Consider the following 17,112-nt stretch of genomic DNA (forward strand, 5'->3'; position numbering starts at 1 on the left):
CGTCACTGGTACGTCCAACCCCAAAGAATTGTGGGTAAGGAGTTTCAATCCTCGACAATGGCGGCTCTGCCTGTGGGATTGTGCGAACGATAAAACTACACTACCCAGAAGCCCCTCGCTTCTCACGCGCACGCGCCGTGTGTGTTTTCTGATCCATGTGTGTAGGCGAATCACGTGTAAAGAAAGCCTCCAGCGTCATGTCTCTGCTGTGAGCAGAACTGCGTGCAAGATTTTTTTTTTTTTATTTTGCCTCCGCTCGCTGCCGCTTTTGTTTTGACAGCTGCTTGCTTTCTTTTCGCATACCCCCTTTACCGAAGAATGAGCGAAAACGATGACATCGAAGTCGACAGCGATGTATGTGCCTCAGTTCCCACCCCCTCTTAAAAGGCAGCTAGCTAGACGGCAACTTTGTCGCCGTATTCTGCTCGGAGCTATCCGAGTTAGCCAGGTTAGCTGTTAGGCTAAGATGCAATGTTTCGGAAACTATTGGGGGTGGCTTTTTGTTTTTCTTTTAGAGTGATAACTTTTGGGGCAGTTTATTAAAAGAGCCAAGTAGCCACACATGGCGCAATTGTGGCGTCGACTCTTTGCTTTAACTGTTTGAATTTCACTGTTTCCCTTCGTAGTACAGTATCAAGTGTTTACAAAGCTTCACACTGTCTTATTCCGCGGATATAATTAATTAAATTCCCCCAAAGCTTTAAATATATTTAGAAAATTGACACATTGGGCACTCGGCGGAATATTTAATGGACAACAACTAAACTGCTCGATAGCAAGGTCAGGCCATTTGAGAGTGCTAACTTTTTTTTTTCCTGGTTTCGTTATTACGTCTTTCGACTCGTTACTATATTCCGTCCGAGTGGGTTAAAAAACAATAAACAACAAAAATAGGACCAGCTTTTTTGAATACTAAATCGGAAGAACAGTAAGATCAATGTGCAATAAACTAACACTACAGGGGCTTAAAAACATGCCGTGAGTCTTCTGTCGAATTATTGTATAATTTTAACCCTTGCTCCTAGTTGTCATTTAATATATTTTCTGTTAGTATACCCTTTGGTGTTAGACTCCAGAAGGCATTATCTTTTAGTGTCATTAATTTTCCCTGCGCCCTCTTTTACACATAAAATGCAGCAGTACTATTTGGTGCAAGCTTATCAAAACATCCGCATTCATATTTCCATGTCATGTTTTTAACAATGTCGTAATTAATGTATGCATGTGAAATGAAGCCGCATCCTCGATCATAATACATCTCTGTGGATTCCCTTCCCCCCCATTTGTTTAAGCTGCTGAAGCCCCACGTTGCTTGCAGGCCTGTCAAGCCTTCATCCGTTCATGTGATGTGCAGACCTTTCCTAAGCAGTGTTTCCCAACCTATATTGAGCCAAAGTCTCAGATTATGCATTGGAAAAAAATATCATGCACGATAAGTGTCACTAAAAGCATATGTAGAGTCTGTCAGAAAGGTTCCAGGACTGGTGTCACAAAAGATATATTTCAAATCCAAAATGGAAGTTTTCCCCTTTGAAGTAATATCCACCACGAGCCTAACACACTTTCCCAGCTTTTTTTGTCTCACCTTCCTCCACTCCTTGAAATATATATTTTTCCCTCATTCATCGCCGTATTTATGTCATCCATGTCTTCCAAACGGGTCCCCTTGATAACCCGTTTGAGCTTGAACATGGAGAGAGAATTTACATGGAGGTAGGTCATCTGAGTTAAGGTGGTCGTTCCAGGAGGGGATTGTTATTTTCAGCCAGGAAATGTCAGAAGCTCGAGTAATTGTGAACACGTCTACTGTCATGGTGAAGTATAAACAGGTTGTCCTGCCACAGCTCTCACTTCATTTTGTATACTGAAAGAAGCAATGGCTGCAGAATCTCTATGTAATCTACTCCTTGCCTTGATTATCTGAGTCTGAACCGACTAAGAAGGACATGCATTCTCATTTTGATTGTGATCAACATGACTTTGGACTTCAACTGTTTAGCTACCTTTGGCCTGGAAGATGTCTAACACTTCTACTGAAGGCTCTGACTTTGGTCCCCGTGTTGTAAACAATGATCCATGACTCAACGCTGACGATGGCTCCCATGAGCTCAAGCTGTAGAAAAAGTCTGGGCAGTGGGTGCCATATTGGTAGCCAGCTTCAGATGACATGTACCATACGTAAGCGATATTATCCCCAAAATCCTCAACATCTATTACCGTGGCCAGTTAGTAAACTATAATAGAAATGGGTATAGTGGTTATGATGTCCCCACGTCTTACAAAGCCTGTCAGAAGGAGATCAGAGGTTCATTGTTAATCAGACCCCCCCCCTTCCCTTTTGAAAAACTGTTAATAATGACTCTAGAATTTGTTTAATTTATTTAATAAAAGGTTATCTCCCACAGTTAACTTGTTTTTAGCTTTTTCATCGAACAGTGCATCTGCACTCCTTGTCCAGGATGATTGGAACAGCCTGCAGGACTAACACAACAAACCATTTTGCCAAAAATCACCCAAATTTGTACGCTTCTTTACAGATGTCGATTAAACCAATGATGGACCTGTGCGGTCAATTCAAAGTGTGTCTGGATTTTCTCTCCTCCGGCTTTGTTCATCACGCGTCGTGTCTTAATGGTCTCGTCCTCACTTACTCTTGCTGATGGCTTGACAGTCTTACACAGGGGATGGAAAAGCATGTGGACAAAAGTTAGGAGGCTGCCAAGTCTCACTGAAAAACTATTATTGTGCGAATTTGGTATTTTTGACACAGCTCCTGGAATTATTCAGACACACCCCATATACTGAAAGATGATTTTGTCTGTATTTACTCACAAATTGACTTATTCAGTGTGACACCTGTTGCGTACGAAGTTGATTTACTTGAAGGAATTCAAGAACTACTTAAATGATCTTAAATCATTTTTGGACCAATTGAGATTAGAAAATTTCTGGCAGCAACCCTGACATCTCAGGGACAACACCATTACAACACTCTGGGTGGGAATAATGTTCTTATAACAAATAGTTTTTATGTGGCTCGTAACGACTTCAAAATTGGTGCATTACAGAGAAAAAACAAACAATAAACAAAACACTTGTGAAAGTAATCCTTTAAATCCCCACTGATATAAGGTCTTGCTAAATTTGCACTTGTCATGCATAATTTTGTATGAAATTTGACAATTCCAATGTGTACCACTGTCGGTGCGTTTGAATGATTTTGAGCTACCACTGAACGTCTGCGCTTGGTCCACTTGGAAAGTCGTGCAGTCCAGCTACTCCCAATTTTTTTTGCTCCGTCACAGGAGTTTGTTTGCCTACTCAGAAAGTTATCGAGCTTTTAACCAAATGTGCCTGAAGTTCCCGTTGACCTTCAACTTTTTGAATTGGACTCAAATGTAGAAGACTAGGAAGTGTTTGTTCTTTCCTGTGCCAGGCGTCATGTTCTTCAGACCATAAAATAGTTGCAGCTGAATTAATTACGCCTGTCAGTTGCAGCCAATTATTGCACTCTCATTTTTGTCTCTGTGCTCTCAAGATACAACAATCAGTTCAAAACAAAATCACAAAACCTTAATTTTAATACAGACACTCGCTTCCCCGTCACATTGCTTATGTGGAGCTTGATTTAACTAGATTTAAATTTACAATGAGTAAATTGATCAAATGCCTGAACAATATTTATTTGTGAGTTTTTATATACTGATATTTTGTCTTCTGGAAATGACTGCAGACATCAATGGCGGTGAATGAGTTAAAATGTATTGGACATAAAACCTGAATATCTTGAAGATAATTTGCAAATGTAGCGTACTGAAAAGTTAAATACAACTCAACTCCACTTGGGCAGTGATTCTTATGCGTACCACCAGAGTGAGTATGAGAATATGAAATTCAAATGTGGCAGGCTGGTATTAAACTGAAGTTCCATGTTGTGGGCATAGTCAGCATTCCCTGCAAACATTGTAAAGATTTCCTTGTGACTGAACTTGCGCTTCAGGTTTTGGGGCCGCTTAATGTCATGCAAATTTTAGTTTACGCGCCGGTGTGCGGCATACGTTGGAAATTGTATGCATCTGGTGAGTCATCTGCTTCTTCCTTGACGTTGCAGGCGGACAAACGAGCACATCACAACGCGCTGGAGCGCAAACGCAGGGACCACATTAAAGACAGCTTCCACGGTTTACGAGACTCTGTGCCTGCACTCCAAGGAGAGAAGGTGAGGAAAATGATTCTTCTTCACTCCTGCACTATTGTGTTGTCAACCCTGCACATGCAAGTACAAGCATTCAATAACAGGAAAAGCTTGAAGCGCAGACCCACGCCAAAGTCAATAGACCAGTCTGATATCACACACAAATAGGACACTTACATCGTCATAATCTACGCAGATGAGAACACGTTTACGTTCTACCTTTACTAGTGGGATTAAGATCATTGTTTTAAAAGATGTAAAAATGCCAAAAATTCCAGAGTCACATGGTCATTTGTAAATCCATTCTCTGCGGCTTATTTAAGTAGCTCATTTTAAGACTTGTTCTTCTTGTCACTGAGCAGAACAGCCTTAAGAACCACATCGCTGATGTACAGTGCATCCGGAAGGTCATCACGTTTTACTTTTCCACATTTTGTTTGACTTGTTTCCAGAATTCCCTTTTCCCACTCAAAGTTTGACACGAGAGACCCTGTAATGCAAATCTTTTGAATTGCTTTTTTTCAAATGTATTAAAAATACAACTATATCATGTACATATTGTCGATGTAACATCTAAATACCCTTCGTCAAATGCCTGATTTTTGTAGTATTTAAAAAAAATGACTTTGATAAATAAATATATACAAAAAACTTTATTCCATTAATGTGATTGATTACTAGTACAACTCAATTGAAGAAAAAAAAAACTTTGAGAGAGGAAATCAAGTAAAACATGGTGAATACTTTCTAGATGCACCCACTATAAATTATTGGCAGGAATATTCAGTTTTAAAACGATCAGAAAGATATACTTTTACAATATATATTTAGTTTTGGTTGTAGCCTGCACACTGAGTGCTGTTTTGCTCTCTTAACTAAATGAAACTAAACCCACAAACTGGGTGGTACCCCAACATCTGTGTGCCAAGTGGCTGGTAAATGTATGGATGGAATAATTATGCTGGTACCCTTTACAACTGTTGACAAACAAAATGTTGATTTTATTATATAATGCACACAAATACTTCCCCACAATGTTCTACAGGGGGTCCTCAGTTAAGAAATAATTTTGACGTCACAAGTACCGCCCACTGAATTAGTTTGTGCTTAGAATATGTGATCACCCGGCACAAAAAGGAACACTGAGTGACCGCCATATTTACTATTTTTCATTTCATTTTTCATTAATTATTGTATATATTGCCCATGTGTTTTTCATACAAATATTTACTGTAATTGTGATTAAGTGTGCGTTCTGACGAGCATACAAATTTGGCTTGTGTCTCTGCTGTAAGAATGAAACTTAGAAACTATCAGAAACTGAGGTCTAACAATTTTAGAGAATCTGTTGACATTGTTAGATGAAATAAGCATGACGACGTTTGATGTGAGCAATTGTATCTGAAAAATTATCTGACGAGTGCACACTGTGATTGTATTAATTCTGTTTCCACTGCTTCATTTCTTCATGTCTCTCTGAAATTGTCTGCTGACAGAGCTCTGTTAAACAGGCTTCCCGAGCACAGATTCTTGACAAAGCCACCGAGTACATTCAGTACATGAGACGAAAAAATCACACCCACCAGCAAGACATCGATGATCTAAAGAAGCAGAATGCAGTGCTGGAACAGCAGGGTATGTACATGATCAGAACTGAGCCCAAATGTAAGGACAGTGGCAACTTCAGAGAGGCAGTCAACAAGAGAACAAGAAATAAGGAATGTAACTCCCAAAAGTCTCTCTGGTTGCTAATGGCAAGAGATTTGTGTCCCAGGCACGCACAGTAATCTCCCTTTTACATATTTGCACTTAATAACCGGTGCTCAACTTAATTTTGTACACTTGTGTGACAGGATTGTTGCAGAAAGAAAAGCATTTAGACTTTCTTCAGTAATTCTATCCTCACCTTCTTTTTAGTTGACCATCCATTTTTGTCTTGTGCTTATCCTCAATAAGGTCACAGTTGAGCGGGACACTATCCCACCAGACTTTTGGCAAGAGGCAGGGTACACACTGGACCGAATGCTGGGCGATTGCAGGACGCATGCAGACAAACAAACGTTCTCACCTAGAGACAATTAGTTTTCCAATTTAGCCAAAAAACATGCATTTTTTTGGGGGGGGGGTATGTGAGGGGAAGCCAGGGAAACTCCATGAGGTCTACAAGAACAGTTGAACTTAATTGGTTTTATTTATTTGGTGGCAATTGTACCCTGACTGGCGGCACAGTGGGTCAGCTGGAAAGCGTTGGCCTCACAGTTCTGAGGTCCCGGGTTCAATCCCGGTCCCGCCTGTGTGGAGTTTGCATGTTCTCCCCGTGCCTGCGTGGGTTTCCTCCGGGTGGTCCGGTTTCCTCCCATATCCCAAAAACATGCAATATTAATTGGACACTCTAAATTGCCCCGAGGTGTGATTGTGAGTGCGACTGTTTGTCTCGATGTGCCCTGCGATTGCAGTTCAGGGTGTAACCTGCCTCCTGCCTGATGATAGCTGGGATAGTCTCCAGAACTCCCAGCGACCTTTGTGAGGAAAATCGGCTAAGAAAATGGATGGATGGATGTATCCTGGCTGTCATTTAACTTAAGTTTGATTGTGATTTGTGGTTAATTGTGAGCACGGTGACATCCCCCGTTTATAAGAGGGTGTGCACACTTGTGCATTTTCGTCAGGTGAGATAGACGCCTTATAGGTTATGTTAGTAGTGGAAAAAGTTTAGTTTTGTTTTATCTTGGGGTCCTTTTTCTACAGTAAATCATAAAAACTTGTCATTTGGGCACGGGGTGTTTACAATGTTATATCCAGTGTAGATCGGAAGTAGCACTCAATGTATGAGGAATGCACACTGCAAAAATCACCTCTGGACAGCGTTAATGGGAAGGGTTACTCAACTCCCAGGCAAATAAAGTTTTAACCCTCTGCATATTTTTTGCACTCCAACTATCAACCAGCCCCCCCCCCACCTTTGACAGTAAAGATTGTTCCAGAGAGCAAGGCATGTTGACTGACCAGTAATCCCCTGTGCCACTTCCATTATTGTATAAAACGGTCTACTCATTTTTGAAAGTGGGAACGTTTTACCTAAACTACTGTTTGTACTTTTGATAAAGCCTGTTTACTCTGATACATGGATTTTCCTTATTGGTTGAGGAAAAACATTGCTGTAATCATGATGTAAACTGGGGTTCCAGAATGGCTTTCCCCTGCAATTGGAGGTTCTACATTCAGGCTCGTTCATTCATAAAGCTTCCTGCCGTCTTTGTGGTGCCCCGCTTCATGTACCGAGCGTTTTGATTGCAGTGCGTGCTCTGGAGAAGGCCAAGGGCAACAATCAGCTGCAGACCAACTACTCCTCTGACAGCAGCCTGTACACAAACCGCAAAGGGAGCGCGGTGTCGGCCTTTGACGGCGGCTCCGACTCCAGTTCGGAATCGGAGCCCGAGGAGCCTCCGACCAGGAAGAGGCTGCGCGTGGAGACCAGCTAGGCTCACCGACTGACTTCTTTTTCTTGTTGCTGTTTTTGTTGTATGTTGCCCACCAGCCTGAAACTCCTCTTAGCTGTGTTCACTCAGCCCTGCCTTCTTTTTATTTCAGTCAGTCAGGAGGCGAGGTGTAGACTGTGTGAGAGAGGTGCTCTATTTTGTGTAAAAAAAACGCTTCTACCTTCCTTAGGCATCCTATCTCTCCTTTCCTCGTGTTCCCAGCCTGACCTCCCCACCCCAAAGTGAGGCAGCTCTGCAGTTTTGAAGGACTTGACGCTTTTCAAACCTCACACTGACCTTAATGAAAGGAATGTGGAGATGACAAGGTACAGTGAAGAAAGTAAGTATTTGATCACCCTGCTATATTGCAAGTTCTCCCACTTAGAAATCATGGAGGGTTCTGAAATTGTCATTGTAGATGCATGTCCACTGTGAGAGAGAGAGAGTCTAAAAAGAAAAATCCAGAAATCACAATGTATGATTTTTTTTTTTGTAACAATTTATTTATGTGATACAGCGGCAAATAAGTGTTTGAACACCTGAGAAAACCAATGTTAATATTTGTTACAGTCGCTTTTGTTTGCAATGACAGAGGTCAAAGGTTTCCTGTAGTTGTTCACCAGGTTTGCACACGCTGCAGGAGGGATTTTGGCCCACTCCTCCACACGGATCTTCTCTAGATCAAACAGGTTTCGGGGCTGTTGCTGAGAAACACGGCATTTCATCTGCCTCCAAAGATTTTCTATTGGCTTTAGGTCTGGGGACTGGCTAGGCCACGCCAGAAACTTTATATGCTTCTTACGGAGCCAGTCCTTGCTTTTCCTGGCTGTGTTCTGCGGGTCATTGTCATGTTGAAAGACCCAGCCACGAACCGTCTTCAATGTTCTAACCGAGGGAAAGAGGTTGTTTCCCAAAATCCCACAAAGCGTGGCCCCGGTCATCCTCTCCTCAATACAGTGCAGTCGTCCTATCCTATGTGCAGAAAAACACCCCCAAAGCATGATGCTACCACCCCCATGCTTCACAGTAGGGATGGATCTCATCATTCGTCTTCCTCCAAACATGGTTAGTGGAATTATGACCAAAAAGTTCCATTTTGGTCTCATCTGACTACAAAACCTTCTCCCATGACTCCTCTGTATCATCCAAATGGTCATTGGCAAACTTAAGATGGGCCTTGACATGTGCTGGTTTAAGCAGGGGAAGCTTCCGTGCCATGCATGATTTCAAACCATGACGTCTTAGTGTATTACCAACAGTCACCTTGGAAACGGTGGTCCCAGCTCTTTTCTGGTCATTGATCAAGTCCTGTCGTGTAGTCCAGGGCTGATTCCTCACCTTTCTAAGGATCATTGAGACCCCACGAGGTGATGTCTTGCATGGGGCTCCACTCCGATTGAGATTGACCGTCATGTTTAGCTTCTTCCATTTTCTCATGATTGCTCCAACAGTGGACCTTTTTTCACCAAGCTGCTTGGCAATTTCTCCGTAGCCCTTTCCAGCCGTCCGGAGTTGTACAATTTTGTCTCTTGTTTCTTTGGACAGCTCTTTGCTCTTGGCCATGTTACAAGTTTGAGACTTACTGATTGTATGGGGTGGACAGGTGTCTTTATGCAGCTACCGACCTCACACAGGTGCATCTGATTCAGGATAATATATGGAGTGGAGGTGGACTTTTAAAGGCGGACTAACAGGTCTTTGAGGGTCAGAATTCTAGCTGATAGACAGGTGTTCAAATACTTATTTGCAGCTGTATCACACAAATAAATCGTTAAAAAAATCATACATTGTGATTTCTGGATTTTTCTTTTTAGATTATCTCTCTCACAGTGGAGATGCACCTACGATGAAAATTTCAGACCCCTCCATGATTTGTAAGTGGGACAACTTGCAATATAGCAGGGTGTTCAAATACTTATTTTCTTCACTGTATGAGGCGCTAGGTCACACAACCGCTGCAATTTTTTTGCAGGAGTTATCTTGACAAAAATGTCGATTGGGAATAGTTTACCTTTTAGAAAAAAAACAAGTTCAGAAGAATGTGATGTTATGCAAAATCATCTTATTCAGTGTAGATGCCTGGAATTTTGTGTTTTTAAAGTTTTTTGTGGAAAAGTCCCTCCTATTTATAGTGAACCTCCACAGTTGTTTGGCTCGAAGAGGACAAACAATCTGTCGGTTTGTAGTTTCCCCCAACCATGGGTTCAGCTATTTATTCTCCTCTATTTTTTTATTATTTTTAGACAAAAAAAAAAAATCACCTAATCCATACTGAATGTTACACAATGCAGTTCAACTTTATTTTTAGGGATACATTCTTGGTTCAGTATGTAGTATATAACCCAAATTTTAACGGTGTCACTTCTGGAAAGGAAAAAAAAAAACCTCCCTGAGAATATTTTTGCCTGTGCTGGGAACGTTTCTTTGTCTATTTCCCCCCCCCCCCCCTTTTTCTCAGAGGTAAATGAGTGTGTATGTAATCAATATTTGTTTGTTCCATTCCATGGAAACTACAGGTATGTTGTACATACTGCCAACAGGTGTCTTGCAAGTTAAGACATACCTTGAATAAAACTTTATTATCCTCATCGGATCTATTTCTGACTCCCTGTGTTTGTGTTCGTCCGGTTTACATTTTATGGTTCTAATGCTTGGAAATGATACATGTGAAATGAATTTGTTTAAACGATACAATTTGCTGCAGGAGAATTGCGCATTTACACATTTCTCGATTTATCTATGCTAGTGTCTTATTGTGCCAGGCAGAACAATTACTCTTTCATCAAGATGGCGAAAGGTCCAGTTAACCTTGTGTATTTGATAAACCAGAATAATAGTTATGTGTTCCAACTAAGTAGGCCCAGATTTCATATTAGTACATTTTTGAGTAAATATAGATATAAGTAGCTATATAGGTGTTGTTTGGTGGGGTGCTGTGAGGCTTGTTTTAATGTCAAATATGTACTTTGGCTGAATGGGTTGGGCATCACTGCACGAGGATGCACTTTTTTTTTAGAGGTGATATGTCCAGCCAGTCTGATTTTAGATTTTTGTCATAGTTCAATAAAATATTGAACTGAGAAGTGACTTTTCAGGTGGTGCCTTCAAATAACACCCGTGGGATGTGTAACTACACTTCATTTTCATGTAGAATGTCTTGTTTTGAATTTAATTGAAAGGGACATTCATACAATTTGATTGAAATCCTGTAGAACCGAAACAAATCTTCCTTCGAGGATGCAACATATTTTGTTACATTCGTAGACCATGGGATTTTCTAATTAACAGCGAGGGCTGGTGCGTGTCACCTCGTATTTGTCCGAGTCACTTGTTTCGCCCTCACCATATCATATGGTAACTGGATTCGAATATTAAAGACCGTGGACGTGTACGATTTTATCACTCAACTAAAACGCATCATTTCACTGTATTTGATTGGCCAACTTCTCTGTTGCCAGGACTCGCTGAAAAGAACAGATTTCCGAGCATACTTGAACGTAACACATTTCAACAGCGTAATTAGCGAAGACGTCACGGCAGGTGAATGCTAAACATGGAAGAGTCATTGCTTGTCAATTAAAAGTTTTTCTTTTTTTTTAAATAGTCAGTCATGGCTAAACAGTACGACATTTTGTTCCGGATTCTCCTACTCGGAGATTCGGGGGTCGGCAAGACTTGCATGCTGCGTCGCTTCACGGACAAAGAGTTCGATACTGGACATATTTCCACGATCGGTAAGGACCGAAGAACCCATCCGACTCGTTTGACGTCTCTCTCCGAAAACTCGCGGATGTCAGCCACCTGTCGCCCTAACCACTATTAATGGCATTCGTCGCTGAATTCCGACTGTCAGCTGCTACTATAAGTATTTTTTCCCCAGATGACATGTTTACTTTTCGCTAGAAGTGGAGAAAAGCAGCTCGACTTGTTGGCCTGGCAGCTTTCTTGTGACCGCCTCCGGGTGTGTGTGTATTTGTGTGTGTGTGTGTGTGTGTGTTGCACAGTCTTAAATGTTTTTATTAAAAAAAAAAAAAAAAAACACAGAAGGTCGCTTAAATGTCCAAAAACTACGATCAGGTCATCTTTGAAACTTGTGTGTTGGTCTCTACTCATGTGCACTGCAAATAACCTCTGAAAATAAGACAACGATGACCCCCAGTACAAAGATGCTGCTGTCCAACAGGGACGCCACGAGGTTGAATGGATTGATTGGGAAGGGTTAACCTACAGTATCTCTTAGAGGGGGGGCTTGCTGATTTTCATATCTTAAAACACCATCAGGAGTTTGGGGGAGTTTCTGGAACCACCAAATGGTTTAAGGGCTGCTTGAGAACTGTTTTAGGGGGGCTAAGACATCACATATTTGACATAACCACTAACAACCAAATCATTTTTGGGGGTGCTTCAGCCCCCTTCCTGTTCTTGCCAATACTTTGTTTGTGATCAAGGATGGGCCTTCAAGTTATGTAATTATTCAGTCAGTCAGGATGGTAAGTAGGCTAATGAGGTTTACTCAAACATGACAGCGATTCTGATATCAGCAGTCAAGTACTGTGTACTGAATTTTGTGTTTTTAGGAGTGACTGATGAAATGACTTCCTCTCTCTGGATTTCCTATATTCCAAAGAGGAAAATATGCAGGGCTGCTGTTCCCATGGCTTCTAGAAAGAGTCTACCTTTCAAGCTTTTTAGCAGTAATCACGACGAGGCTTTTATTTTATTTTCTAAAATATTAACGGGGTTTAATCCCCATGAAATATTTCCAAGTGGGATACAGTTTTTATATTCGCAAACAAGTATTCAAAGAATCCCCAGGTAGTCACACGCTGGGCTACTCACTATTTTGCTTGCACTTTCTCTCACGCCATAAAATGCATATGTGTAATTCGTTTGTTTGAAACATTTTTAACTTATTAAAATACACTTAATAAATTCTTTAGTACCTGTTTTCACTCGCTCCTTTGGTTCTGCAAATGAGCTAAAATGTGCTTGCTTTAAGCTTTTATTTTTAGTCACACCCAGTTGACTTTCACTGCAGATCACAATATCATCTGCGAACATCATAGTCCAAGGTGATTCCAATCTAACCTCATCTGTCAGCCTATCCATTACTACCGCGAACAGGAAGGGGGTCAGCGCAGATCCCTGGTGCAGTCCCACCTCCACCTTAAATTCTTTATAGCGAAACATACCGCAAAAGAATGAAACCTATCTCAAAACACGCGAACATGTATGAAAAGCACCACTGACGGATAGTGGAACGGATGTTGCGTTAATTATAAAGTTTGCTATTTCAACACACAACGAGCAATAGCATATACTGTACAAATGGAGGGTACAACAATACTCAACGTTCAGGAAAACGTGGTTTTCACCAATGGGTGTTATCGTCTTGCACTTTTATTACGCAGTCTGTGATTCTTCCAGTAGACTTCAGCGCTGCCTGGGATTTGTTGGCACAAACGGGGATCACACTGAAGGGATACAATTAAATTAAAATCTTTAAAAGAAAGATCGCTTAATCTGTGGATTTGTGGGTGTGGGGGGGGGGCATTATTACAGTAAGTGATTGGTGAGTGCTGAGATTATGTATGTTGATACTTGCTATTTTCTTTTAACATTTAATTTTACCCCGTCATGCCACCACCCAGTAGAAAACACACTACTGCACTTCCTGCGTCCTTGTAAAGTCTCAATGGTTGAAACAAAGACCGCCGTAAAAGTCTCAAAGCACCCGTAAAATGCTTGTAAACTTGGTAGTGCAGGACGTCCAATTCAAAGATGGATTCCCCCCCCCCCCCCCCAGCCAGAGTGAGTGCACTATTATATCTGCTTCCCTTTCATTATGATTGTTATATTGTCTTTTTTTTTTTTTTTTAGGTGTGGATTTTAAAATGAAAACCCTCGAAATAGACGGAATCAAGGTGCGCGTACAAATATGGTGAGTTTTTCCATTCTTGAACATCGAAGTAATTCATTTTGTTTGCCGTTGGTGTGATGGTCTCTGGTTGTTTTCAGGGACACCGCCGGGCAAGAGCGCTACCAGACCATTACCAAACAGTATTACAGGCGTGCACAGGTGATTCCGCCAAACTGGCGTGGTTGCTACTGTCGTGGCACTCTTGAGCGAGGCATCGTCCCCACCGCCTCAGCTCAAGTGGTGCCACACTTTTTGCGCACCTCTTTCACATTGGACCTCTCCTTGCGTGTGTGTGTGTTGGTGGGGGATTTCCCCTGGAGAAATATAAGTAAAAAAAAAAAAAAAAATCCATTCATTTTCTTTGCTGCTTATCCTCACGAGGGTCACGGGGAGTGTTGAAGCCTATTCCAGCTGTCAATGGGCAGGAGGCGGGGTACACCCTGAACTGGTCTCCAGCCAATCACAAGGCACATCGAGACAAACGGCCGAACTCACAATCACACCTACGGGCAATTTAGTGTCCAATAAATGTTGCATGTTTTTGGGTGTGGGAGGAAACCGGAGTGCCCAGAGGAAACCCACGCAGGCACGGGGAGAACATGCAAACTCCACACAGGCAGGGCCGGGATCCAACCCAGGTCCTCAAAACGATGAAGCAACGCTATACCAGCTGATCCACCGTGCTGCCAAAAAAAACCCCCAAAAAAACCTTAAGTCAAAATGATGAATATGAGACAAATTTTAGGAATAGATTCTCTGCCTTGCTTTAATGAGCGCTTAGGCTGCAATGCTACCGTATTTTAATCTTGGTCATGATTATGGTACTAAAAATTTTTCTATTTACTGCATAGGTAAAGTTAACTTGGCAGATTTTAAAAGTTCTTTTCTCAATTTTTGCAAGCCGCTGTATGTCACACTGTTAATATCGGACGCAGGTGATTTCCACAAATACCTCCTAGGATTTAAGATGTTCTATTATTCGCCCCCCCCCCCTTTTTTTTTTCAAATTTATTTCTAAGTGGATATTGCAGAAATGCGGTGTGGGCTTTGTTACCTACCTGATAACATGACTATGCAAAAAAAAAAATAATAATAATTAAAAATGAATGTTTGGGATGTGGGCCATGTAAGAACGATTTTTCTTCACTTAACATTGAGAGATCAGGTTTTTTTTTTTTCTTGTAATTTTTTTTTTTTTTTTTTTTTGCTCCAACCCCACCACTCTTAGGGAATCATCTTTGTTTACGACATCACATCCGAGTCCTCCTTTCAGCACATAGTCAAGTGGGCCACCGACGTGGATGAGGTAAGCTAAATAACAATCATACATTGGAAAGGGAGCGCAAATACTTTCGGCATCCCCACGTGACACCACGCTTCTTTTTTTTTTTTTTTTTTTTAACTTTTTTTTCTTTTCTTTTTTCTTTTTTTTTCTTCTTTTTTCATTTCACAGTATGCACCAGAAAAAGTGCAGCGGATTTTGGTCGGTAACAAATCTGATGACGAGGGTAGGAGGCGAGTGACTAAGGAAGAAGGAAGCAAGGTTTGGCCAAAGCTTGTCTTCATTGACGCTTTTTTATGAGCATCTGATCATAAATCAAACACTTCACTGTTTGAGTTTAGTACCATAATTCCCGGCCTACAGAGGGCACCTGGTTATGAGCCTGACCCAGGACATTTGTAAAGGAAATACCATGTGGTACATACGTACGCCGCAGCTGTGTAAAAGCCGTAAGTGCCCACAATGAAATCCACATTTAAACACGAGATATTTACAGAGAAAGACGGTACACAGAAAGAGCTTAACGCTAGCGCTGCGCTAACAGGGCTGGTTCAAAAAAATAAAAAATTACCGGTAAAAATCACTGAGACACGCCAGTAACACAGCAGCAACACGCTAGCATCGTACTAGCGCACCACCAACGTGGCCGGTAAAAGTAACTTCCGCGGCATATATATTCCAGTCTCACTCTTACCTTTTCCGCTCAAGCGCCGCCTTGCGGCTGTTAGAAAAAAAATGCACAAATTAGCCGCATCACGTACCGCATAAACCACAGGGTTGATAGTGTGGGGGGGGGGGGGAGTCGCGGCTTGTAGGCTGGAAATTACGGTGGTAATAAATGATAACCAGCAAAAGGGCTTTTTATTTTACTTAACGGTTTTATTTAAAAATATGCTCTTACCGAATTTTAAAAAAATCTAACTCTTTTAACTATATCCAGTTTATGAATGATTATTTCATTAACCATTCTAAATTTGAGTTCTAAGGTCCCAAATTCAGAGTTAACATTCAGCTTTATGCACAGCTGGTGCTACTATTTGACTTTTTATTTAATTAAAAAAATTGCTTTTTACATAAGCATTACTAAAAACTCAATGTTGCAGCTAGCAGAAAGGTATGGGATGGACTTCTTTGAGACCAGCGCATCCACGAGCAACAACATCGAAAAGGTCACATACACTCAGTTGTGTGTGTGTGTGTGTGTGTATAGATGTATATATATATCATCTGTCTATTCATATTATTATCTTTCAGTCATTCACTCGTGTGACAGAACTGGTGCTGCAGGCTCACAAGAGAGACGTGGACAACCTTCTCGGATCTCTGGACGAGTATTTAAACAAGGCCGGGCTGGACGACAACGGTCAAGATAAAATCGGCAGCATTCGGAGAGTTTGTGGCTGCGCCAGAATCTTTTGAAATGATATTGTTCTCCTCTCTAATTTCATTCAGCTGTTTTGTTGTTGTTGTTGTTGTTGGGGTTTTTTTTTTCCCCCTGAAGAACTGCTGGTTTTGTTGCCAACAGTGAAGGCTTGTGCATTTTACTCCAATCTGCCAGGAGAAGGTACTAAAATACCACAATTCCTATCACCACTTCTTACCCTGTTGCTTTCTAATCCTATTTATAGTATATTAAATTATAATGCAGTGTTGGGTGTAAAGTGAGAGGAAGACTATGAATTACAAATGCAGTCGATGTGGTGCCCCCACCCCTCCTTCCCCCACTTTTCTTAATGCTGTACAGTAGTGAACCCCTGCTTTTCAGAGAGATGGGGACAGACCCCAGCCACAAAATGAGAAAATCCACAAGTAATTGACCCCCCCCCCACCCAAAAAGGTCTGCCATTCCCTACAGATGCTGTTAAATGCGGTAAATCTTTTTTTATATATATAAGACAAGTCTATGTCCTGATTGAGTATACCAAATTTCGCTAAAATATTTTTAGGAGTCACGGCTTTGGCCCCGAGCATCAAAAACTGCAAATAGACGTTTTTCAGCAAATAACGGGAAAACGGCTTCAACAAAATCTGCAACTGTGCAGATTTGCGAATGCCAAATTATGAATTTGCAGGGGTTTGCTGCGCTCAAATGACTAGTTTCCAAGTCCATTGAGCTGTAGTCACAGACAACGTTTTAAATGTATGTTTTTAAAAAGTGCTGGGGAAAATATTCCCAAATTAAAGGTCAAGCGTCATGAAATGGATTTTTAGTATGTTGTTAATGGAAAAACACAGC

At 41.3% G+C, this 17,112-nt stretch overlaps 2 protein-coding genes across 3 annotated transcripts; both read left to right on the forward strand.

Moving 5' to 3' along the window:
* Window positions 1-163: 163 nt before the first annotated feature.
* LOC133513603 (protein max-like) lies at window positions 164-8,261 on the forward strand. 2 transcript variants are annotated; one of them, XM_061844529.1, is made up of 4 exons: window positions 164-354; window positions 4,112-4,219; window positions 5,692-5,830; window positions 7,493-8,261. In XM_061844529.1, exons 1-4 carry the CDS (start codon window positions 319-321, stop codon window positions 7,675-7,677), a joined length of 468 nt encoding a protein of 155 aa, XP_061700513.1. In that variant the 5' UTR covers window positions 164-318; the 3' UTR covers window positions 7,678-8,261. The 2 variants fall into 2 exon arrangements, with proteins under 2 accessions (XP_061700513.1, XP_061700514.1); XM_061844530.1 differs by having other exon boundaries at window positions 5,707-5,830.
* Window positions 8,262-11,151: 2,890 nt separating this feature from the next.
* LOC133513474 (ras-related protein Rab-15-like) lies at window positions 11,152-17,080 on the forward strand. The gene is made up of 8 exons (XM_061844321.1): window positions 11,152-11,214; window positions 11,279-11,408; window positions 13,555-13,615; window positions 13,693-13,753; window positions 14,823-14,900; window positions 15,048-15,137; window positions 15,980-16,045; window positions 16,131-17,080. Exons 2-8 carry the CDS (start codon window positions 11,285-11,287, stop codon window positions 16,293-16,295), a joined length of 645 nt encoding a protein of 214 aa, XP_061700305.1. The 5' UTR covers window positions 11,152-11,214; window positions 11,279-11,284; the 3' UTR covers window positions 16,296-17,080.
* Window positions 17,081-17,112: the final 32 nt, after the last annotated feature.

The sequence above is a fragment of the Syngnathoides biaculeatus genome, chromosome 15, assembly GCF_019802595.1.
Source record: "Syngnathoides biaculeatus isolate LvHL_M chromosome 15, ASM1980259v1, whole genome shotgun sequence".
NCBI lineage: Eukaryota > Metazoa > Chordata > Actinopteri > Syngnathiformes > Syngnathidae > Syngnathoides > Syngnathoides biaculeatus.

Bases quoted from the DNA above. Each gene is read 5' to 3' on its own strand.
- LOC133513603 (XM_061844529.1), top strand. From the start codon at position 319: ATGAGCGAAAACGATGACATCGAAGTCGACAGCGAT. The intron at 4,220-5,691 runs GTGAGGAAAATG...GTCTGCTGACAG, and splicing joins CTGCACTCCAAGGAGAGAAG to AGCTCTGTTAAACAGGCTTC. The intron at 5,831-7,492 runs GTATGTACATGA...TTTTGATTGCAG, and splicing joins TGCAGTGCTGGAACAGCAGG to TGCGTGCTCTGGAGAAGGCC.
- LOC133513474 (XM_061844321.1), top strand. From the start codon at position 11,285: ATGGCTAAACAGTACGACATTTTGTTCCGGATTCTCCTACTCGGAGAT. The intron at 13,616-13,692 runs GTGAGTTTTTCC...GGTTGTTTTCAG, and splicing joins AAGGTGCGCGTACAAATATG to GGACACCGCCGGGCAAGAGC. The intron at 15,138-15,979 runs GTTTGGCCAAAG...TCAATGTTGCAG, and splicing joins CTAAGGAAGAAGGAAGCAAG to CTAGCAGAAAGGTATGGGAT.